The 25,619-nt window shown below is 38.1% G+C and overlaps 1 protein-coding gene across 1 annotated transcript in view; it reads left to right on the forward strand.

Annotated features, from left to right (window-relative positions):
* LOC132404131 (transmembrane protein 120B-A-like) overlaps window positions 1-25,619 on the forward strand; it is a 41,100-nt gene that overhangs the window by 11,354 nt on the left and 4,127 nt on the right. The window contains exons 2-11 of the mRNA XM_059988195.1: window positions 2,703-2,821; window positions 3,421-3,537; window positions 5,658-5,717; window positions 8,843-8,935; window positions 9,566-9,655; window positions 16,094-16,159; window positions 17,287-17,348; window positions 20,492-20,584; window positions 21,920-21,984; window positions 24,561-24,629. Coding sequence (XP_059844178.1) covers window positions 2,703-2,821; window positions 3,421-3,537; window positions 5,658-5,717; window positions 8,843-8,935; window positions 9,566-9,655; window positions 16,094-16,159; window positions 17,287-17,348; window positions 20,492-20,584; window positions 21,920-21,984; window positions 24,561-24,629 — 834 coding nt within the window. The remainder of the gene's footprint in view (window positions 1-2,702; window positions 2,822-3,420; window positions 3,538-5,657; window positions 5,718-8,842; window positions 8,936-9,565; window positions 9,656-16,093; window positions 16,160-17,286; window positions 17,349-20,491; window positions 20,585-21,919; window positions 21,985-24,560; window positions 24,630-25,619) is intronic.

Here is a 25,619-nt window from a genome sequence, read left to right on the forward strand (position 1 = left end):
CTGAGACCCTTTGTCAGGACTAACTGAAAGGAAAGATAGTAAGAGATTTGAAAGTCGTCAGGGGAGGGGGAAATGCGAAATGATAGGAGAAGACTGGAGGGGGTGGGATGAAGCTAAGAGCTGGAAAAGGTGATTGGCGAAAGTGATACAGAGCTGGAGAAGGGAAAGGATCATGGGACGGGAGGCCTCGGGAGAAAGAAAGGGGGAGGGGAGCACCAGAGGGAGATGGAGAACAGGCAGAGTGGGTGTTGTATGAGTTAGAAACTCATCTCTCCCATTTCCTGCACATCTGTCCTCACCCCATCCACCCGCCACCCCCCTATCCTCACCTACCACCCCACCAGCCTCCAGGTCCAACGTATAATTCTGTATAACTTTCGCCACCTTCAACAGGATCCCACTACCGAGCACATCTTTCCCTCCCCCACTCTTTCTGCTTTCCACAGGGATTGCTCCCTGCGCGACTCCCTTATCCACTTGTCCCCCCCATCCCTTTCCACCAATCTCCCTCCTGGCACTTATCCTTGTAAGCAGAACAAGTGCTACACGTGCCCTTATACTTTCTCCCTCACCACTATTCAGGGCCCCAGACAGTCCTTCCAGGTGAGGCAACACTTCACCTGCGAGTCGGCTGGTGTGGTATACAGTGTCTAGTGCTCCCGGTGTGGCCTTTTATATATTGGTGATACCCGACGCAGACTGGGAGACCGTTTCGCTGAACACCTACGCTCCGTCCGCCAGAGAAAGCAGGGTCTCCCACTGGCCACACATTTTAATTCCACATCTCATTCCCATTCTGATATGTCTATCCATGGCCTCCTCTACTGTCAAGATGAAGCCACACTCAGGTTGGAAGAACAACACCTTATATACTGGCTGGGTAGCCTCCAACCTGATGGCATGAACATTGACTTCTCTAACTTCCGTTAATGCCCCTCCTCCCCTTCTTACTCCATCCCTAATATATTTAGTTGTTTGTTTTTTTCCTCTCTCTCTGCCCATCACTCTGCCTGTTCTCCATCTCCCTCTGGTGCTCCCCTCACCCTTTCTTTCTCCCCAGGGCTCTCGTCCCATGATCCTTTCCCTTCTCCAGCTCTGTATCACTTTTGCCAATCACCTTTCCAGCTCTTAGCTTCATCCCACCCCCTCCGGTCTTCTCCTATCATTTCACATTTCCCCTCCGCCTCCTACTTTCAAATCTCTTACTATCTTTCCTTTCAGTTAGTCCTGATGAAGGGTCTCGGCCCAAAACGTCGACAGCATTTCTTCCTATAGATGCTGCCTGGCCTGCTGCGTTCCACCAGCATTTTGTGTATGTTGTATGAGTTAGAAGTATCTACTTTTATCTGAACAGATGGTGGAGTTTATAAGGGCCTCTGTTTTCAGTCACCTCTTTTACTATGAGAGTGTGCCAGTGCAGAACCTGTTGCAAAATAAAATCACCTGTCTTTGATTGTTGTAGGAAAGAAAATGAATGTGAAATTATGTGAAGCTATGTGAAATTAGCCTGTCAGTTGATCTAAGTTCTTGAAAGTTTGTTACTTCTTTTACATTAGTTATACATTTCTGTAAACTGCAGAATGTTTTTTTTTATTGCAGCAATATTCAGAAGTAAAGAATAACCTCCATCATTAAGTATAATAACCAACCTTGGAAAGTGTATAATTTGTTGATATGAATAAGGGCTTTTTTCTTAAACTTGAAGAAATCAAAAAGCTCATTTTTGGTGAAATGATTATAAATGAGGAAGGAGGTTGGTTTTGAAGAGGGGGAAAGACCAGCAGATCTAATGGTGCTCCTAGTCAATTTACATTTTAAGATTTTAAAATTATATATAGGTGATGAGCTATACCCTAGAGTTGATGGTAAAGAGCAGTCAAAATTATTTCTTTCATTCCCTCCGCCTTACAAAAAAAAAAGAATCTTTGGCTTACTTGTGTGTTGTCAATGAATACTCGAGAAAATGAATTTAAAGTCATGTGAAATTAGCCTGTCAGTTGATCTGAGTTCTTGATAGTTTGTTACAAAACTTCTTTTACATCAGTTATACATTTCTGCAAACTGCAGAATTTTTTTTATTGCAGCAGTACACCTTCAGTGTGTGTGCTGTTGTTTGAACCTCTGTTGTTAAGTACAGTAACCAACCTTGGAAAGTGTATAATTTGTTGATATGAATAAGGGATTTTTTTCTTAAACTTGAAGTAATCAGAAAGCACATTTTAGGTGGAATGATTATAAATGAGGAAGGAGGTTAGTTTTGAAGCGGGGAAAGAACAGTAAATATAATAGTTCTCTTAGACAATTTACATTTTAAAATTTTATAATTTTATATAGGTGATGAGCTATACCCTAGAGTTGACCAAACAACCTAAAGTTGGTAAAGAGCAGTCAATATTATTTCTTTTGTTCCCTCCCCCTTACAAAAAAATGCTTGGCTTACTTGTGTTATTTTCAATGAATACTTGAGTTCGAGATTAGGTAAGATATATGACTCCTCAAACAGTGGACGATAGACAAAAAGAAGTCAATTTGCCCTCTTCTGTGTTCAAATGATAGTATATTTTAGATGTTATAATCAACTGGTATGATAGGTTTTCCCCAAATGTCTCTGTTTTTGTTACTATTTTATTGCCGTATGCATCCTTACCTTTTGCTTTCTAGATCAATTTGTACAGTGTTTTTTTTCCTCCCTGTCCATGTAGGAAACTCACAAAGTGTATAGACACAAACTTGATGAACTTACTAATCTTCAGACTGTTTGTAGCAACTCAATAAGTAAACAAAAACGAAGATTAAAAGACCTTGCCTGTGGTCTCCGAAGGTAAGAAATTTAATGATGAGAGTTTGAACTTCTATTTCTCGATTAAATACAGATACCAGGATTTTTGCCGAATTTACCTGTTGTTATTTGCTTTACAAGATGATATTTCATCCTGAGACTCCTGTTGTAATTTTTTATTGAACCATACTGGCTTTGAACATTAATGTGGCCATATCAAGTTCAGTTTGGCAATTAAGAGCATAAATATGTTTTTAATAGTAGAATGCCTATCAACTCGTACAATGAATGGTGAAATTTTTCTTTTATTTTTTGATCCAATCTTTTTTTTAACTTTTCAATAGATTTGACTTGATGATTCTTCATCATGATGACACTTTGAATCTTGTGCTTTCTTCACGTTCAGAGGCCCAAGATACTGTTTCCCTTGTTCGCTGCTATAACTCACAATACAAGCATTTTATAACACTTTTTGCACTACATGTTGAAGGGTTCGGGGTTGGGAGGAAGGTTTAAATCATATAATTTACAAAAGCTGTCCAGTTATGTAGTATTATTTTGTTTAAATGAAAATCTGAATAAAACTTTACATTTCTGACAGCCTGAAAATTAATAATCTTATGACCTTCCCCCCCACACAGATGTAAACTTTCAGCCACTGCAGAAGAAGTTGAAGTCATTCAGAGAATTAATAATGATATCAAAGAGCGACGCAATGTTTTCTTTGATATGGAAGCATTTTTACCTAAGAAAAATGGGTATGTTTTTTCTCTGATCAACAAAAATAACTCAAGGAATATGACCATAAATTCAGATGACAAAGTGATGTAGCAGGTTCAGTTTAGGTGCTGTCTCTGAGGCATTTGCACATGCAGGTTTCTATCAACATCCTAAATATATACTGGTTGGTGGGTTAATTGGCTACTGTAAATGACCTAATGGATAGATAGGTGGTAGGAGAATCCAGTATTTTAATTGGGATTTGTGTGAGAATAGATTGCATTAAGTAACTGGGGGAATGACATTGGCCTGAGAGCCACCATAACCATAATGGGCCGAATGGCCTCCAGTGTCATAAGGAAGTGTCAAGAATTAGCAGTGTAGATTAGGTCGGGTACCCAGTTAATACTGAACTCTTTAGTATTTATTGAAGGCATCACAAGTACTAGGTAAAACAAGTTCTTTCTAATCATAAGGGTGGTAGAGAATGGTATAGTAACTGAGGAGGGGGTGGAATTGATAGATGGAAAGTTGCTTTTTGATGTGATCAAGTGTTATAGGGACCGATGCCTAAGGAAAGGTATCTCTTAATTCCAAGCCAACATTTGATCAAATGTGGCATCAAGGAACCCTTGCGAAACTCACCTCCTGACATCCCATAATCTACAAGTGGCAATTAGGAACATGACAGAATACAAATTTTTCTGAGCAAAGCTCCAACAAGTCTCGTAAAAACTCAGCCTTAAACTATCAAGGACAAGGCAGCCTGTTTGATCGATACTCCATTTATCATCAAAGCATTGTGGCTGCCATGTGCAGTGTACTCATAGCATAATTAAAAATCCATCCCATCCCAGACTCTGTCTGTTCAATCTCCTGCCACCTGGTAGGAGATACAGAAACTTCATAGCCAAGACAGTAAGATGGAAAAACAGCTTCTTCCCGACGGCTGAATAATGCTGCACCGTGGCTCGCCAGTGGCCTTTGAGTGTTATGGACTATCGAAGATACTTGTTGCACGTGAATATGGGATTTTTTTTTACTATTAAGCCGCACCACATACTTGTAATTATCTGTTTTGCACGGGCTGGAGTAGAAATGCAAGGAAACTAAAGTTCTGTTCCACTCGTTGTCACTGGTGCTATCTCCTGGAACTCCCTGCCCAGCAACTCTGTATAGGTACCTTCACTAGGACTGCAGTAGTTCAGGAAAGTGGCTCACCATCACTTCTTCAAGGGAAGTTGGACATGGACATTAAGTACTGTCCTCCCCCGCAATGCTCAGATCCAGAGAGATGTTCCCATTTAAAAATATTAAATGTTATGAATGTTATTTAGCCAGCTACCCTGCAAAGTAGTTTAGTGGAGAATAATAGAGCTTGAATTATCTTGCAGATAATTTGATGTCTTTCACTTTGTATATTCTATGTCACTTCGAGTCTGTGCACCTGGATAATGTTGCCAAACTGTGGAGAACTGTGAGCAAAGTTAATTTAATAAAACCAATGTAGAAACATCTACTTGGATCACTTTTTTAAAAAAAATGTTGTGTGTAGCTTTACTGTTCTACTGATATTATGACCAATTGGAATACTCCATCATTACTGAGAAGCACTCATATAGCACTTAAAATTAAATTCTCCCCTGACAGAGGGGTTTCCAACCTTTTTTATGCCATGGAGCCTTACCATTGACCGAGACATCCATGGACCCCAGGTTGGGAAACCCTGCCTTAGGATTTTATTAATGTTTTTGACCATTATACTGATATGGAATAGTTTTAATACCTGGCTGTCAGATTCACTCTTCAAAAAGTCAAACAGGAAAAAAATTGAGGCATAATCTTTGATTGGAGCTATTTGTGATTATTTGTACTGGTGATCTTGTTAAAAAAAAAATCTTGAGTGTAAGTTTCATAAAATCCCTGTTAATTATTGTAATAAAGACTTTTGTTTTTGCTCAAGATTTTAGCCCAAGAAGCATTTTACTTTAAATATTAGTAATGTGCCATTTCATTGATTCTTTATCATGTGTAAATTAATCATCTTTAATTATGCAGTCGATTTGAGATAATCAAATGTTTTTATTTGTGGAAATACTAATATTGAAAGGCCGGTGAAATCCAACACACTTCACTGTGGTTTCTTTTATTCTTTCAGGCTGTACTTAAACCTGGTGCTTGGAAATGTGAATGTAACTCTTTTCAGCAAGCAGGCTAAGTAATACCAATTTGCAATTTGATCTCTGTTTGCCAACTGCTAGCATATTTTCCAAAGGTTTTGATTCCTTGCCCCTCTGCCTAGCAAAATATAGCTTGTTTACCTTTTATGCTGTTGTTGCTTTAAGCTTCATTTCCCAAAATCAGATTCTTAATGGATGCAAATAGTTGATTTGCATGTATCTTGTACAAGAAACCAGTTTTTAGTTAGAAGTATATTAGTGAAATGTTTAACTTAATAAAGTGAGTCCAATCCTACACTTGAATTTTCTAATTGTTAAGCCACAGATCTAGATTGTCGGGATCCTCCAGCAAGTTATTTATTGAGCCTAGGGCTATGAAAACTGAAGTTTCTAGCTGACATTCCCAATTACAATTATTCATGCTTGTAGGGATGAAATATTTTATTGTATATAATTTTATTTTTGAATAAAGTATATATTGTTTTTAAAAAAAATTCACAGATATGGGAGAGTTTGAAGCTGTGAAGGGATTTAGCATTTGGGATAAAAGAAGCAGACAAGAGAATGTTCTTGACTGGAGGATGAAGTTTTCCAAGAGGCTAGGGCCAGGGGTCGGCAACGTTTACCACTGAAAGAGCCAATATGGACCCATTTCCCACAGAAAAGAAAACACTGGGAGCCACAAAACCCGTTTGACATTTAAAATGAAATAACACTGCATACAACGGTTTTTTTTGCCTTTATGCTATGTATAAACAAACTATAATGTGTTGCATTTATGAAATTGATGAACTCCTGCAGAGAAAACGAAATTACATTTCTGCATGCAACAAAAACATTTTGAACTCCGAAAAAAAGACGTTGGGTTGAAGGTTACTCCGTAGGTAGCCTACCTTGGATCGAAGAATTTAAAAAAAGCGCGCACTGGCGGGTGTCAGGCATTGGCAGTGGTGATGTATATTAATAGCGATAAAAACACGTTGTAGCGGTGTAGCGCTACACGCAGCGCTAAAATAAAGACACTGCAGTCAAAGGTAACTTTATTCGAACTAAACAGCCTTGATTTAAAGCCTCCCTCAACCCGTCCCCGTGGGCGCGGATGCTCCAAAAGACACGTACTCACAAACCCCCGTAGGCTATCTCCCTTAGCCGGAACGGTGGCTAATTGTGAGCCGGTTCGGATGTGCCAGGAAATGGGGTCTCCACAACGTTTTTAGATTGTGCAAGATCACCATAATCTTCAAATTTCGAATTACATTTCAAAAACTAACTAACTACGGGGAGCCGCAGCTCAGAGATCAAAGAGTCACATGCGGCTCCGAAGCCGCGGGTTGCCGACCCTTGGCTAGGCCAAGGGGATATCTTGAGCAATTCTGAGCAAAGGAAAGCAGTTAATTGGGTGGATTCCTTCTAACTTTCAAAGAAGCCCTTGAACTCTTCAGTTGTTTGAGAGTCTTTCATTTACTGTACCAGTGAGATTGGATCACGGCACAGACAGGAAATCAAACCTGGAGCTTTTCGGTGTGTTTTCCACAAATTCTATTATAGATGAAGAATTCCTTTTGTACCAAAATGATATTTAGTTACTTCTGCACAGGTTACAATGTGCACTTGGTCAATATATGATATTGGGGTCCAATGTTATGAATGATACAGGGTCTCATAATTTACAGAACCATTCAAGGTAGTTATATTTGCTGTCCCTTTACTTCAAATTCCTCTCAGCAAATACTGGCACTGTAAAGTGACAGGAAATGCATCTATTTCTTGATGCTTTTCACTTGGTTCCTGTTCTTTTGCAGAAGCCACAAACTAAATCGGCCACAAGAAATTTTGACTTGTTCATAAGTACTCTGTTAATAAAGTGTGCTGTCTGGACCTGAATATGAACTACTCCAAATGTGAAGCTTTTATTCCTTCAGGTTTTGATTATTGTAGCTTTTAAATAATTAATTAAAAGAGTGTATATTGCAGGGTGCATTGGCAATGCACTCACTGATTCCAGTTTTTATTTCCCATATGTCCTTGTTATTAAAATTCACAACCTTTCAATCTGCTGTATTCACATGGGTTGCAGTTGTCTTGCTTCTGTTACTGCCATGTATTCATTTTCATCAGCTTGCTTGCAAAAAAATTGAGAACCAGAAATCCAAGAGCAAACCTAATTGTCTTATCATCTGTTTATTTTAACTAAGCAATTGATTTATATTTTTTTGCAACTCCTAAAGCTTAAAAATATTGACGTTATCTCAGCATTAATCTGAGTTTATTTTCAATGATGAATTTATCTCTTTCACAGAAGTACATTTTCTCACAACGTAATCAAGTCAATGCTGCACTCTCAAAGCAAACCCATTATTCACATGTACTCATTTATTTCCCTGTAACCCTTCCTGTCACTATGACCATTAAGAGGTATCCACCCCTCCCCCAATAATTCTCCTGCCATTCACATACACGTGCATTGGGCACTTCACTTAATAACCAGCATGTCTTTCAGATGAGGGAGGAAACTTGAAATCCATGCAGTCTTAAGGAGAACAAGTGAACTCCCCACAGACCACCAGAGGTCAGAATTGAATGTGGGTCATGAAGCTATTTATTTGTGATTAAATAATTCTTAAGTCAGTTTATGCTTCTTCAAGTTAATAGCATACTTGTTTATTTTACCCTAGACATCCAAAGTGCAACCAAATCCCTTTTTTTCACCCCTTCTCTGTAGGAGGATGGTACAATTCTATTTTTTGATTTTGTGATACTTATTGAAATACTAAGCATTGGCTGGACATGTATTGTTTTACTATGCGGTTTGAAGAGTGCCCAGTAAAGATTTAAACATAAGGTAGGCCTTGCTTTTGGCTGGTAAACTTAGGTGAAAAACAACTTGTCAAAATGTAAAGATATTTGCTTCAAAGACCACCTAAATAATGTCATATTGTATCACCCACCCCAAAGATTTGAAATATTGCTGACTGGATTCCTATGATCGAATGAATGTTCATTTTGTCAATGAAAATGTTTCAATTTAATGCAAAACATATATCTAAGACCTTAAATTAGTAACACGAGTTTGTATCAAAAAGTAGATTTGGCTAAGAATATTGTTTCTTTAAACTTGTTAAGTTTGTTTTTAAATAACATTGGAATCTTTTTGTTTTCATAGATTTGCTTACAAAGATGAATATGAAAAATTCAAACTATATCTGACGATCATCTTATTGCTTGGCGCGATATCTTGCATGTTTCTGTTGAATAGGTAAGGTTTTATTTTAATCTATCCTTGAATTGGAGAGCAACCACAAAGTTACCTTGTTTAATTTGGATTCACCCCGCCTTTGTCCATTGGCCAGATGCGTTCAAAGTTCCTTGGTTTTGAATGCTTTACTTCCAACTGGAAAAATAGAATTCCATATTGATGCAATTAATTTTTCTCAGCCTTTTGAGTTCTCTGGGCATGGAACAGTTTGGTTGCAACTTCCTACCCATACAAATTTGCATTATGCCTACTCAAATTTATCTGTGACCTTAAAAACACTAAATGGAGAAGGATTCCTTGCAGCAGTTTGGGCAAAACTCAGTTAAGGATCTTGTATTTAAAGGGATAAGTTTCCAATCTGGTGCATAGAAAAAGACTTTAAACAGTTTTTTGTCTTTGATAGGATTACCAAACAAATAATGTAATTGAATAGTTTCATTTAGTAAGAATTCTTCTTTGTATAAAAGAAAAGGTCACTGTTCATATAGAAAATTAAAATGGAGAATATATCATTGGTTCATCTGAACTGATTTCTTCAAAGTAATTTATAAATTTTTACCCTCAGTCATCCAAGCTGTTTTAGAGTTCACTTCCTACTCTTCTGGTAACATTTCCATATTTTTCTCCAAGGGTAATTGATGAAATATTTAACTTCCTGTTAGTCTGGTATTACTGCACCTTAACAATAAGGGAGAGTGTTCTCATCAGCAATGGATCAAGGTAAGATGATACTTTTGTTTTTTGTGCTTTGTAGTTAAAATTAGAACCCTACAGAACGCTACATGTTTCTGAAGGAATTTTTGCATTTATTTTAATAGTCATGCTGATGTATCAGCTAAAAACTATAAATTAAACATTTTCTTATGAGAACCTGCATTTTAGAACAGTATTCAAAATGTTTATCGACAGCAATGTTACTTCTTTAGCTGCATGTTGCATCAAAAGGTTATTGAATATTTATCTTGTATAGGATTATTGCAATACGACATACTTTCCTCTCAATCTGTGCTAATAGTGTTTTTTTTCTCTGAATTAATCCTCTCTTACTACCTTGTAACAATATTAATTTAGTTTGCTATCCTATATATCTATATAGGCATGGCGTATCTTTATAGATGTGGCGTATCTTCAGCCTTTAGCCTCCCATTCACCAATCTGCATCTCCAGTACCAATCCTTGACATATCTGTGTTAATGAAGTCTAGATATAATTGTATTAATACAACAACCAATTTCCAATGAAAAGATGGATAAACAAAGTTTTGGCATATGAATTCAAGGACTTGCAAAAGCAGGATTATCAAAGTGCTTTGCACGGGACATTGAAAAGTTCCTTTTGCATTCCCAACAAAGCACAGAGTCGACACTTGAGGGGATTTGCCAGCTGCAGTAATTTGGTATAAGATTGTGAAAACACCCAATAACTAGCAACCATTCTTGGAAATTTCTTTTTTGAAACACCAACACTTCTTCAACTTTCATTCCAAGAGTTAACACGATCCTGTTTTATTTTGAAAAAGGCAAGATCAGCCTCCATACATACTATCTCATTCACAGTAATCAGCTACTTAGAAAACATGCATGACATTGTTTATACCCACTCCTTGTTCTGCAGTGAACTGCCAGGATTTTTGCAATGCTAGAGACACAAGAGATTGCAGAAGGTTGAATCTGGAGCAACTGGAGGAACTCACTGGGTCAAACAGCAATCCTGCATCATTTCTCCTCAATCTACTGAGCTCCTCCAACAGATTATTTGCTATTCCTAAATGATTTTGTTTACTCATTTTTTTTACTCTCCAGCTTGCCACAAGATGATGTCTAGTCTTCAGCAAGCTTCTGAAGCATTATTGATCTTACTGTTTCTGCAGTCCACAATGCTCCATGTTTCCTCTCTTGTCAGTAGTACAATCCTGGTTTAGATTGACAGACAGCATGGGACCATACTTCATTGCCAGCCTGAGTGGAAAATCATCCTCCCACCTACAATTTTCCACCAATAATTTGCCATTTAGTGAAAGAAACATCAGTTTGTCTTGTCCCCATAGACTATGAAGCCATTTCCTTTAAAAGTTTTCACTTGTATGAGTTTACCAAGTATTAACTACTTTTAGAAAGTTTTGATATGACTCTTAAAGATTTGTTTCACCATATAGTAAACCAGAAGCATGGATGAAGAACATTTTGAGATTATTACGTGCTGTTCTCAGTTGGAAGTTAGTGCTGTGAATTCATCATCATCATTATATGCCGTGCCGTATGATGTAGGTGATCATGGTCTTTCCATGACCATGATTGTTCTTGGCAATATTTTTATTTTTACAGAAGTGGTTTGCCATTGCTCTCTTCTGGCAGGGTCTTTACAAGACGGGTGACCCCAGTCATCATCAATACTCTTCAGAGATTGTCTGCCTGGTGTCGATGGTCGCATAACCAGGTCTTGTGATATGCACCACCTGCTCCCGTAGCTTCAGATGACCCTGATAGGAGGCTAGCAGGTACTACACCTTGCCCAAGGGTGCCTGCAGGCTAGCAGAGGGAAGGAGCACCTTACACCTCCTTTGGTAGAGAGGTATCACTGTGAATTAAGGAAGTGAAATTGGACTAAGCTGCAAACTACTAAACTGATAACCCTGCTTTGTGGTCTCTGCTCAGAGTACTGATTTGTTATAGTGTTACAAACCTTCCAGCATTTATACACAGATACAAACTACCATGTACTGTTGACTTTTTTAAAAAGACATCTCTTCGGACTATGGTCTACTATGCTGGAGACCTGGCATGATTTCTCTCTACTGCTCATTATGCCACTGGTGTTTAGGGCAGCAATGCAGGTCTTCCATCTCTGGTGGTGTTCAGAGCTTCCTTTGTCATGTCATTATTATCTCTCTGTTCTCACTGCTGTCAGTCACGCAAGTCCTGGGTGGAGACTCAGGAATACTGTCGCACTCAGATGTAGGAGGATTCTCCAATGCTGTTTCATAACAATTTTGTTTGACCAGTGAGGGATGTTGGCTCTGAGCTGAACCCCTGAAGCTGGAGGACTGGTGGGCCACTCTCAGTCTGTCCTCTGCCCTTTGACCTGTTTGACATGCTTAACACTACCTAGAGCCAAAGCATAAAGCCCTGACTCCATCCAGCATAACTCTCCAGGTTATTGAGGCACACAAGCCTTCAAACCACAACAAGGTTGTGGTCCTCTTAGAAATTCTTGTGTTCTAGCCCTCCCCCAAATGGTTGCCCCATGGATAGCCTCTATCAAATACTGTTAAGTGAGCTGAAACAAGTGATGTGACTGCTTAGCACTGAGAGGCTAAGCACTGAGGCATCTTGGCCGTCCCTGTGAGTGTGAGCCACTACTGGAGACTGTCAGCACCTTCTCCTCTAGGTGTTGACAGATCACCAGATCCTGGGGCCCCTCATCAAACTACTGTCGCTGTCTTTGGCTGCTCAGCTCCTGCCCAGTCCAGTGATCTCTTCCTGGTATTAAGCTGAACAAGCAGCTCCCCACATCAAGTTGTCGGCTGACTCGAGCTGGATTTTGCCAGGTTCTCAGCAGAGCAAAGTACAATAGTGGGAAGGACAGGAATTTGTACTAGGTTGGTGATTACACCAGGGCTGTCAGTAATTTAATGTTCTACTGAGCTGAAAACCCTAATAAATTTTTCTGTCAAAATGTTCACAAATAATTGCTGTTTGACTCCTCTGTATGGTTGAATGATAATTAAACTTGAATTTAAATTGGATTTGTTTCAAGGTCTCCAGATGGCTGCTATAGAAAGCTCAATAATGTGAATATAAATACTTGTACAGTAGAGGGTGCTGTACTGAAGCTTAACACGCTAAATCATGCTGGGGAGTATTTATTATGCATACAACCTACATAATGCTTTCTAACTGCTTCATGCTAATGGAGAGTGCAGAAAATAAGATACATTCCTTCTGCATTAATGCCTTTGATCATACTGAGCCCAGTAATTCTCCCACAATGTTTTCATTTTAGTTTGCAGTTACTTGTTTATGTGAAGAGCGTTTATAAGGCTTTGCTGATGTTTATTAAGTTGGACAGCAATAAGCAGTTGGTCTGTTCTTGATTCAGGAGAAAAATATTTTCTTTGCTTTTTATGTTGCTATGTGCCCTACATCTAGATTTTCTATTGTGTTCATTATTTGTTGCTTTTTACATCCATTTTGACTTTTTGTCAATTTTTGCATGGATCTTTTCATAAAAACTCTCATTTTCCTTGCTATGTACATTGAGTTTATCTTGCCTTTTTTCAAATAAAAAGCATAATTCCAAATAAAAAGCATAATTCCAAGGTATCAACCCAGGACTAATTTTTCTGTATTGGAGCACCACACACAAAATGCTGGAGGAACTCGGCAGGTCAGGCAACATCTACAGAAAATGAATTAACAGTCACCGTTTCATCCTGTGACCCTTCATCGGGACTGGGAAGGAAGGGGAAAGGTGCCAGTATAAAAAAGTTGGGGAGGAAGGGGAGGAGGACCAGCTTGACAGTGATGAGCATAGCCAGGTGGGTGGGAAAGGTAAAGGCTGGAGAAGAAGGAATCTGATAAAAGAGGACAGTGGATCATGGGAGAAAGGGAAGAAGGAGGGGCACAAAGGAGAGGTGATAGGCAGGTGAGGAGAAGAGGTATAAGTAGGGAAAAGAAGGAGAGAAAGGGGGGGAGGGAAACAATTTGTTTTTACCAAAAGGAAAACTCAATGTTCATACCATCAGGTTAGAGGTTACTGAGATGGAATGTGAAATGTTGCTCCTTCACCCTGAGAGTAACCTCAACGTGGCAAAAGAGGAGAATCATGGACCGACATGTCAGAACAGGAATGGGGATAGGAATTAACACATTTGGCCACCAGGAAATTCCCCTTTTGGCAGATGGAGCGTAGTTTCTCGACAGAATGGTCCTCACAATTGTATTGGAGTCCAGAGTATGAGGTATTTGTCATCTTGCAGGAAAAAATGTCAGAGGAGCAACTGGGAGCTGGAAAATTTGGAATTAAGTTTGTTATATTTGTTAATGTTTGCCCATATGTCATAATACAGTTTGCTTTGCTTTCATGTTTGTAATGTGATCTGTGGTTATTTTACAATGTTAGGTTGAATTGACTGTTATTACCTCTGCTATCTCTGACTGTGAATAGCATATACTGCAGTTTAGATTATCCATTTAAACATTTTACAACCAATATATTTACAATACTGCTGGCTTTCCTAATCCTACCAGTTTTTAATTATTAAGATGGCTATTAAAATGTTACATGAAGTTTACAATATAACAATACTAAAGTTATTAATTTTTATAGCAGATTAACAATGGAAATATTAAACAAATTAGACTGATTCATCATGGGTGGCTCCTCAATTTGAATCTTGCAGACACTCAGACCTGTAATGCAAAGAAACTCAAACACCATTACTGAAGTTACAAAATATTTTGTAACTTCATTTTAAAGTACAAAGTTGCTGTGTTCCTGTGTTTCATAATTTTCCCTATTACGCTGTTTCATCTAGAAAAATGCATCTGGTTTGATGACTCTGCAAATCCAGGAGGTCACATGGCTGATGGGGAATTGGATATACAGTTGATTCCAGTTAATTGGGGAGGCTGCTTATTTGGGACAGCTCTTAAAGAGCACAAACTAATTGACAAAATATCTAGGATTCCCTTTGTTTATTTGTGACACGATGCTACTGAATTGGTATGAGAATCATTGCCAAACAGTTTCTAACTAACATCAGACATGCACAATTGTGCCGTCATTAGACACTATACTATGCTTCAAGCAAACATTTTTTAACTGGTGTCAGTTAAATGTGCTTGTGTTCAGAGCAGTTTTTTAAATGTCACTGATAGTTGCTGAGAAATAAGCAGAAAGACAATTCAGAGCTCACTGCAGTTTCAAACACTCAGGCTTAGAGAAATGGCTGAGAGTAAAAATAAAACTATTTCACTACTTCAACAAGTTAGCAACTACAAAGAATTTGAGGGTATCGACAATCATCTTGAATGTTATAATGAAAATGAAGGTTTGTAGGCTGTAATTGTCAATAGCTTTATATGAAGGCAGTCTATTATCTATATTAGATGTCTGTACTGATATTGTTCATTTACAGCCAATCAAAACTCAGTGTACGCTGAGTTCTTTTGTCAATAACTTTAGGAATGGAAACAGTTTTATAGTGCTGTAGTAATATTGATAGTGTCCTAATTTGTTCTGTATTTCATTTAAGTACATAATTTGTTACTCAGTTAAATGGTCATTTGTCTTTTTTATACCTTTTAACTATTTCCAGGAAACTTCGGCTAATTGGGGCGGCCGCTTAATAGGACTAATATGTACTGGTCCCGATGTGTCCCAATTAACCAAATCCATTGTATCTGAACAGATTTTAATTTAATTGCCCACGGCTCACCTAAGTATTTTAAAACATTACTAAAGCGTCACAGGAACCACTGGACAATGAACAGTGTTCATTGATAATTAGCATTTGCACTGTTCCTTTTGCTTTTTCAAAATGGAATTTGTCCAGTGAACAATGTTGATACATTAACTTAGCCTGCCGTACCCCTAATTTTAACAGTTTGGTGTATGGGTGGGAGCATGTCAGTCACTCATTATTTTTGTTCAGTATCAGTTCTAGCTGTGTGGTCAGTGCCAGCCAAAGACCTATTGGGAAAATAGCAAAAATGTGAACCAGATTTTCCTTTTCATCAACGATATAGTTTACCAAATTACTGAATCTTGCTTAATTTTGAAGCCATAGTTGTGAAAGATAACTGACCTACACATCTGTTCTGAATTTATGCCCAGAATTTCAAATTGGATGTGCATGTATTACTGTTGTTTAGATTGATTATTTTAAAAGTGTTATAACATTAATTAAGAAATAACAAATGTAGTCATGAACGGTTTTAAAAAGAAACTTTTATATTAGATAAAGTGAAATTAAATTTTGTTTCCTTAATCATAGAATTAATTAAATTGTGGAAACTTTCATCAGGCGGTACCAGAGGACTTCTATTTGTTATGATGTTTTTGATTTGGAATTGTGCATGCATACTACATTGTAAAGTAATTTGTTAATTTAAGCCTTGATATTTTACCTGTACTTTGTTTTATGATTTCTGATAGAATTAAGGGCTGGTGGGTATCTCATCACTATGTGTCTACGTTTCTCTCTGGCGTGATGTTAACATGGTAAGTGCCAAACTTTTATGGAGCAATGTTGGGGGACCTGTGTGAAGAGTACATTTAAGATATTTAAATATTTTGGGGGTAAAATGGCCATTGACGTGGCCAATTTGCTCTCCTCCCCGGCTATTCTGTGGATTATTACTCATGGCAATTGTTCATAGCATCAGAAGTGTGTCTGTATTCTCTCCTTGGGTCTGCCCAATGTTAACTAGATTTGGCTCAAATTATTGGACATTATAATTGGCAGCAGTGCACCTAACTGCCAGAAGCAAAGTACATCTGTATCACTGATTGTACAATTGTGCACATGAAAACACAAGGTGAAATTTTAGCACTAATTTCAGGGAGATTCGGATTCAAAGGGTTGATAGTTATAATCACAGTTGTGTAAAGATCTAGCAAAACCACAGATGGAGAACTGCATTCTGTTCTGGGACCCCAAAGGATTTTGTCACTGAGGCTGCATGCGGTACAACTACTTAATACCAAAATTAAGTAGTCTAGTCCTGAAGTTAAAGCTGAATTGTTTAGTAATAATGTCAGGGAGAACTTCTCACATTAAAAAGCAATGGAAATGTAGAACATAAGCACATGAGATACTGCAGATGCAGGAAATCCAGAGCAACACACGGAAAATGCTGGAGGAGCTCAGCAGCTCAGGCAGCATCTATGGAAATAAACAAACAGTTCAGGCAGAGACCTGAAACGGACAATATACACAGCAGCCATGATCAGCCAGTCTATCCGAATTGCAAAGCAGGATTGTGGGACTGAATAGCCTACTCCAGTTTTAATTCCAGAATTATATTGATTGTTGTACGTCTGCAACCTATAGTTATTTATTCACAGTAAAAACTCACATTCAAGAATGTCTTAAGGGTAATTGTCATACAAGGCTTCATTACCCAGTCAGAATATCAAAAATTAAAGAGTAAGTAAATGTGCTGAAGGAAAAATTAATGTTAACTTCAGCGAAGACCTGATTAGAAGCTATTTGTTAATTTTGTTTGTAGTGTATTCTTTTACTTAGGTATTAAATTGCATATTTATCTGCATATCATTGTAAATAATGTTGTTTGATGACAAAATATATTTGCTTCTGAACTATTTACCTTTTTTTTGTTTTTAAGGCCCAATGGGTTAATGTATCAAATGTTTCGGAGTCAATTTCTAGCATTTTCTATTTATCAGAGTAAGTATGACTTTCCATTTGGCATTTCTTTTTGAGCTTTGACATTTATTACAATGAAATATATGTGCTATGTTTTGGAAAGAAGGAAATGAGAGCAGTGAGATGTATCCATGAAGAAACAGGTGCTCATTGACTTTGCATCAAAGTAGAAATTTTATGAATCATCTTGAATTTAATATGAATGGATGGATGAAACTGTAAAAATCAGGCCGACTTAAGTGATCAGAAAATATTGGAACCTATCTATTTTGGGTGGAATCTGTGGATTCTGAAACAGAATTGACCTTTCCATCAGTTGGAAGTGTTTGTCTGCAAATCTTAATTGTGAAGGGGCAAAGAGAACAAAAGAGATCCATGGGGTGGCAGCAGATAGGATCAGAAATAGGCCATTCCATCATGTCTGATTTATTATCCCATTCTCCTGCCTTCTCCCAGTAACCTTTTGACACCCTGACTAGTCAGGAACCTATCAACCTCTGCTTTAGGTATTCTCAGTGACTTGGGCACTACAGCTATCTGAATTCCCAAGATTCACTGCTCTCTTGCTAAAGGAATTTCTCCTATCCTTGTTCTAAATTAATGTTCCTTTATTCTGAGCCTACGACCTCTGGTCCAAGACTTGCCCACTATGTTGAAAAATCCTCTCCACATCCACTATATAGGCTTTTCAATATTCAATAGATTTCAATGAGATTCTGACCTCCCCCCCCCCCCCCCCCCCTATTCTTCTAAACTGCAGCAAGTATGGGCTCAGGACCATCAAACACTCTTCACATGTTAACCCTTTTGTTCCTGGAATCATTCTTGTAAAGCCCTCCAATGTCAGCACATCTTAGATAAGGAGCCCAAAATTGCTCAAAATATTCCAAGTGCGGTCTGACCAATGCCTTATAAACACTCAACCTTGCTCTTGTATTCTGGTCCTCTCAAAATGAATGCTAACATTGCAATTGCCTTCCTTACCACCAACACAACCTGCAAGTTAACTTTTAGGGACTCCTGCACAAGGATCTCAAGTCCCTATGCACCACTGATTTTTGAATTTTCTCCCCAATTAGAAAACCGTCTATGCCCTTATTCCTTCTACCAAAGTGCATGCCATACACTTCCCTACACTATATTCCATCTGCCACTTCTTTGCCCATTCTCAACAAACTTGGCCACAGAGCCATTAATTACATCATCCAAATCATTGACATATAACATAAAAGAACCAGTCTCAACAACCAACTGCTGCAGAACACCACTAGTCACTGGCAGCCAACCAGAACAGGCTCCCTTAAAACCCACTCTTTGCCTCCTACCAATCTTCTATCCATGCCAGTATCTTTCTTGTAATACCATAGATTCTTATCTGAAAATCCATGTAAACAACATCCATTGACTCTCTTTGTCTGTCATACCTGTTATTTCCTCAAACAATTCCAACACACTTGTCAGGCAAGATTTCCCCTTGAGGAAACTGTGCTGACTTTGGCCAATTTATCATGTCCCTTTGAAACCTCATCCTTAATAATGGACTCCCAACATCTTCTCAACTACTGAAGTCAGGCTAACTGGCCTATAATTTCCCTTCTTCTGCCTCTCTCCCTTCTTAAAAAAGTGGAATGACATTTGCAATTTTCCAGTCCTCCGGAGACACTCAGGACATGCCCCCTTCTCATTGATGCCATCAAGTAGGAAATGTAGGAGCCTGAAGACACATTTCCAGCGTTTCAGGAGCAGCTTCCCCTCTGCCATCAGATTTTGAATAGACAATGAGCCCATGAACACAACCTCAGTATTTTTCCCTCTCTTTTTGCATTACATATTTAATTTAACTTTCTTTTTTTATTAAATACTTATTGCGATTTATGATTTTTTGTATGTGTTGCAATGTTCTGTTGCCACATAACAACAAATTTCACAACATATACTAGTGATAGTAAACCTGATTCTGATTCTGATTCTGATTCCATCACCAGGCATTGTTACCCTACCTTTCCCCTTTTAGCATCTGAAAGGGACAGTTCTCTATTGAATGTTTGGTCTACACTTGCTTACTTATCAGTGTTCTAGTTGGTAATATGCCATTTTACCAACTCCTTCCTATATCCAGAGCCAAACCTTTTCAGGGGAAGTATCAAGTCCCATTCTACTTCCAAATTATTATACTAATTGTTAATTCTGTAGTGCTTATCTTGTAGTTCCCTCTGCAAGAGTAATGATTTGTATATCCTGCGCACAGTGGACTTGATAGTTAGCTCTGTATTCTTGAGAACAATTCTCATTTTTTTTCAATGTCAGAAGTTCCATATCTGCAGGCAGTCTGACTTGCCTTGGCTTGAAGTAAAGGATGCAAGGAAAGATGCCTTGCTTTCCACTTTGGGTTAGTGATTTTTCATTTCATATTAAGTTTTACTCAGGCTTTGGAGAATATGCAGTCATGGAGTTTTCCACCATTTTAGCCTGTTTGAAAACTGATCAAACTTTTTAATGTATCTTCATTTGATTAATTTCAGCCAATAACTTAAGCATGTGATAATATAAATGATAAGTGGACAGGATTATTGTTTTTTTTTACTTATTACTAGAATCTTTCATCTAAAATTCACTTGTAGGAATGTTTGATTGAAAAACTCAGCTTGTTCATAAATTAGTTTTTTAAAAATTAAACAACACCTTAGTTTCTGTTAGAATTATAAATCCCCTCCTTACTGATGGGGTTGATCATTGGTCACAGTTAACCACATCATTGCATTATTTTCAAAATCCCAGAGTTGCTTAACATAACAACCAGGTAAGTTTATTCTCTTGTTAACTAATGTCTTTCAACATAACACACAAGTAGAGATTGCTGTCAGGGAAAGGCAGTTTCCTTAGCAAAAATAAAATATAATAATTTTGATGGTAATCTGGAAGCAGTTGTGTGTTTTGGGGAGGTGCTGTAGTTTGAATGTTGAAACAGAAGCTTAAGTCAAATGTTATTAGCTGGAGAGAGCAGGAAATAAAGAACAGGGATTAAAGATTTGTAATAAACTTAAGTAATATGGTATATTGTAGGCAAAACAGTAGGAAAAAGTATTTAAACCTGGTAAAAGTAATATAAATCTGAGACTATATTAATTTAGGTTTTGCTTAATCTTAAATACATTTTCTTTTAGGCTGTGTGCAGTTCTTGCAGTATTATTATCAAAGTGGCTGCCTTTATAGATTGCGGGCTTTGGGAGAAAGGGATCACATGGATCTCACAGTAGGTATGTAATGTGACATTAATTTGTTTACCTACAAATCTTAAATGTTTACAATATAACTGCACTGTCTTCAGTTGTGAAAAAATACAATGTTCTCTTCTCGTATTCCTTTGAGAGAAGGGAACATGGACACCATTTGTTTTATACCCCTGTCCACCACCCAGGTACTAATTTGCTATGGTGTATGATTTGCTTTTTGCATTGAAATGATTCCAGGTACTTTCCTTGGTAAGAGTATTGCAGCCAATGTTTTTTAATTATTATTTATTCTCAAGATGTGGGCCTGGTCTGTACAGCTGATGTCTGCTATCTATTCATAGCTGCCTTAGGATAGTTTAGGTACTACTTTGGTCAGCGTGGTGAGCTGATCCCACCACAGTGCTAGGTGTGGAAACTGAGGATTGGGATTTTGAAAGTGCATATGCAGTGTTTTTGAATTTGTCAGTTATATGGATTTAATGTATGCACTGAATTTGATTTTATTTATAGTGCTACACATAATGTAAGCTTCCCTCAGCTCTTGAATTTGTATGGTGCAGATTGCATTTATCTGATTCTCCTGGTCATGGTAGCACAAAAAATACACTAAATGTCTGCACCCATTATGGCAAGGTCTGTGCTAATAAATTATAATTTCTAAATTTTTAAAAATTGATACATAATGAACAAAATTTGATCTCCAGATTCTGAAGGTTGATTAAGCATCAATTTCTAAATGGTGTACTTGAAGTTTTAGTTTTTACATTTAGTTTTAACTTTTAATTTAAATTAGGAAATCAGTAAATTAGGAAGTGGGAAGCTTTCTTCCCTTCCCTCCCCCAAAATTCGACCACAGAAATGTACTTCATTTTGTAAATATGTATGTACTTCCCTAGGATTCAGTGACGCTCATCTTGTCCTAATTTTAAAGTGATTTATAACCATTTAATGCTGAGCAGCCTGTTCCTTTTCTGAAGTTTGGAGAGGTTACCAGGAATGGAAAAGCAACCGTAATTCTTAATTCCTTTAAGGGAGAAGGGCAAAAGGAGAAGGGTATCTGATTTTAGAGATTAAATGTTATATTTCTACAGGCAAACCTGGTAAGAGTCACATAAGCAACTTAATTATTACTTATTCTCAAAATACGGGCATTATCTGTAAAATAGTTTATTGTTTATTCATAGCTGTTCTTGAATGCTTTCCCACCTTGGATTAGAGAATTTTCCCTCGGAAAGCAAATGTGCCATGGTTTGTACACTGGGTTTGATGTTATCAAGAGTGAACTCTGCCTTCATGAAGGTTTCTCTTGACTCCTGTCTTGGATCTGACTTCAGTGTGGTTTATTTTTATTCATTGCAGAAGGATTTCAGTCATGGATGTGGAGAGGATTAACTTTTCTCCTTCCATTTCTTTTCTTTGGCCATGTAAGTGAAACTAAATTAATGGCTCCAAAAATAAATTAAAAATGCTTTTAAATATTTTAGCTGAAAACAAGATTACTTCCCCCACCCCAGACAAAACCAAGTTCAGTTTATTGTCATTCAACTGTGCACACATATACTGTCAAATGAAACTATGTTCCTCTGGACCAAGAAGCACAACACAGTGTATACAATAGACAATAGGTGCAGGAGTAGGGCATTCAGCCCTTCGAGCCAGCACCGCCATTCAATGTGACCATGGCTGATCATCCACAATCAGTACCCCGTTCCTGCCTTCTCCCCATATCCCTTGGCTCCGCTATCTTTAAGAGCTCTATCTAACTCTTTCTTGAAAGCACACAGAGAATTGGCTTCCACTGCCTTCTGAGGCAGAGCATTCCATAGATCCACAACTGTCTGGGTGAAATAGTTTTTCCTGAATTCCGTTCTAAATGGCCTACCACTTATTCTTAAACTGTGGCCTCTGGTTACAACTCACATACACACACAACACATAAAGTAATATTATGACAAATAAATTAACAAATAGTAAGATGCATTCAGGACACAAGTTAAAAAATTAAACAACATAATGCTACTGGTGTATCATATATGACGAGATCTGGGTGCTGGCAGGGAGTTCAGTAGTCTTACAGTCTGGAGGATGAAGCTATTTGACCTTTTAACCCTTTACCTGCTCTATACAAATGTAATCCAGCTAATTCTTTCACCATATCCCTACAGGTACTTTCCTTTTGAATACTTACATAATACTTTTTTAAATGTTAAGAATCAGCTTTGTGTTTTATCATTTGCTGTGGAAATTTTTTAGAAACTGAATTCCTTCACATAACTCTTGCAGATAACCTTCATTTTATGTCTCCTAGTTTTTGATGCAATGCCTTTCCTGTCTCTGCCTGATACCAGACTGCTTGCTCCTCCACTCCACATATTCCATTCCACAGAGAAGCACTATAGCTTTAACAGTCTCCCCACATCATTAGAGTCCTCTTCCCATGAACTATTTTAATAAATCTCTTCTTCCCAAACTTCCTCCTACACTGAAGTATGGCACTTCTCAAAATGCTCCATTCAGGCGGTACCAATGTTTTACAAAAGTTCATGATGACTGTTTATCTTTTACCTTGCACTTCTGTTAACGAAGCCAAGATCTGTCTTGTTTGTAACTGCATTCCTAACGCTTTACATTTTGTAGCGTTAAATTTTAACTTCTGCAGTTTTGGATCTCAGGAAGAAGCCGAGATGTATAATCTGTTTCTGTCTGAAAGTGGTTGTGAATACTTCAATCCTGAGCATTGACACTGGTTTTCCCCTGCCCCCAGTAAAGGATGGTGATGTTACTTGTTCCACCACCATTCAGACCAGATATTGATTGTGAGCGCACTTGCCTCCTTTTTAATTTTTTGCGATTGACTTGCATCTGTCAATCAAACGAAACTGCAATAGCTCATTGTTTTTGGTATGCTTTGTGCTCTTCCTGGCAAGCCCTTTTCTGCACCACTCAATGTATGAATGTTGATCCCCTTGCCTCGTTGGTGATGGTATAATTGGGGATGTTCTGGGCCACAAGGTTACCAACTTGGGTAGTTTTAAGTTTTACGCTGCAACTGATGATCTATTGGGATGCCAAGTGATCATTTGACTCTGTCTCCAAAGGATCGTGCATTGGTTGCTTCTATCAGAACTATCCTCGTCAGAAATATCTGCCAAGGACAAGGCTGAGTAGGTTTATCACTCCTGTTGGTTAAATCACTCCCTGCTGCTGACTCAGTCTGACAGCCATCTTTTCAGAACTAGGCCAGCTTGTTAGTGACAGTACAACCAGAACCTCAATATAATTACCTTTAGTGAGATTCCAGTAGCAGCATCTTGCTTTTTTTTTTAATTTTAAAGTCAGCTTCATGGAAGGTTAATTTCTCCACCTGTCTGCCTCATGGGGATGTACTTAGGTTTATGCGAACACACCTCCACTTTGAAGCAATCCCATTGTTCAATTTCAGTTTTGCCTGCCACGCTTTGATTCCAATTTACTGTTCTCATCCATTCTGTAATTAAATTCTTCATTGGAATGTGATGTTGTATGAGATGAAGCACTGCAGGAGAGCTGGCTGGAATTGGTACCATCTGCTTAAACTTGCCAGCATTATTACTGCTGTACTACAGTAAGTTCACGTTAAAAGCTGCCTTAAGGTGATTGCAATCTCATGATGGCTTAGAATCTTATCCAACCAATAAATCAGCTTTACACACTAGCTGGGCTCTGGTTTCTGCAGATCCAGCAGCTAAAACAATGGCCTTACAATTAGATTGAAGGGAAAAGTGATTATCCTTGGTTCCCACTGGTCTCAGCTGGGCTGTCACATGGGTGTACATTGGGGGGGAGGGCAGCATTGGCTTGGGGAAGATGTTCCCTGTCACTCAGCTGTTGAAAGCTGCAGGATACGTATTGAGCTGTGCCAGAAGAAAGAGCAAGTATCTTCAGAAGGAATGAGGACATTGCATAAAACTCTAGTGTATCTATGTGTAATACATTTTTTATCTTGTGTTACTTTTTGCAGTTTTGGCAATTGTACAATTCGCTCACACTTTTTGGCCTTTCACAACATGAGCGATGTAACGAATGGCAAGTGAGTACATGACAATGAATTTGTCTTTGTGAAATTGTGTCAGGACTGGCCCCCAGCAGATTACAGTGACAGTCCTTACCTTGCTGAGAATGTTGATACTTTGCTTGTTGCTTTATTGTGCATCATTACAAAGCGAACTCTCCCTCATATGAACAGATAAATTGGGAGCAGGATTAGGCCATCCAGTCCCTCAAGCCTGATCCTACTTTAAAATATTAAAAGACTTTGCTTCTACAAGCCTGCAAGGAAAAATAACATAAACTCTCAGCAAGTCTCAACTCATCCACTTTAAATGGCTGATCCCTTATTTTTAAACAATAACTCTAGTTCTAGATCCTCCCAAGATGGAACATCCTTTAAACAGCAACGTTGTCAAGACCCTGCAGAACCTTGTTTCAATCAAATCCCTTGGTTGTTCTTCAAAGCAGCAGTAGATACAAGCCTACTTTATCCAGCTTTTCCTCATAGGTTCTCAGTATGACCTAGAGATTTCATTCTTCTAAAGGACATTAATGAACTAATTGGGTTTTTGTTTGCAATCCGATAATATTGATTATTAGAGGTTCAAAGATTTATTTATTATCAAAGTATACGACTCTGAAATTCATCTTCTCCAGACAGCCACGAAACCAAGAAAGGAAAGAACGGCAGCACGATCATCAATCCTCAAATCCCTCCTCCCTGCACTTAAAAAAAAACGAACAGGCACATGTTCCCAACCCAACCCAAATCCCCCTCCCCTTCACACACAAAAAATACAAGGAGGATCAGGCAAAAGACACAAAATAGAAAATAACCCATAAGACCAGCGGGAGGGAGTCCACAGTTCAACTCCACATCCAGAACGCAGAAAACATTTAGTTCTATAATTACAGAATTGTTTTGGTTAACTGCGATTAACTTTCCCATCCGGACAGGATTGATCTTGTCTCTAGATAACAAGAATAGGCTTCCAGATTGTTACACACCTTGCAGCTTCATCACCATTCC

The sequence above is a fragment of the Hypanus sabinus genome, chromosome 13 (genome assembly GCF_030144855.1).
Source record: "Hypanus sabinus isolate sHypSab1 chromosome 13, sHypSab1.hap1, whole genome shotgun sequence".
Classification (NCBI taxonomy): Eukaryota; Metazoa; Chordata; class Chondrichthyes; order Myliobatiformes; family Dasyatidae; genus Hypanus; species Hypanus sabinus.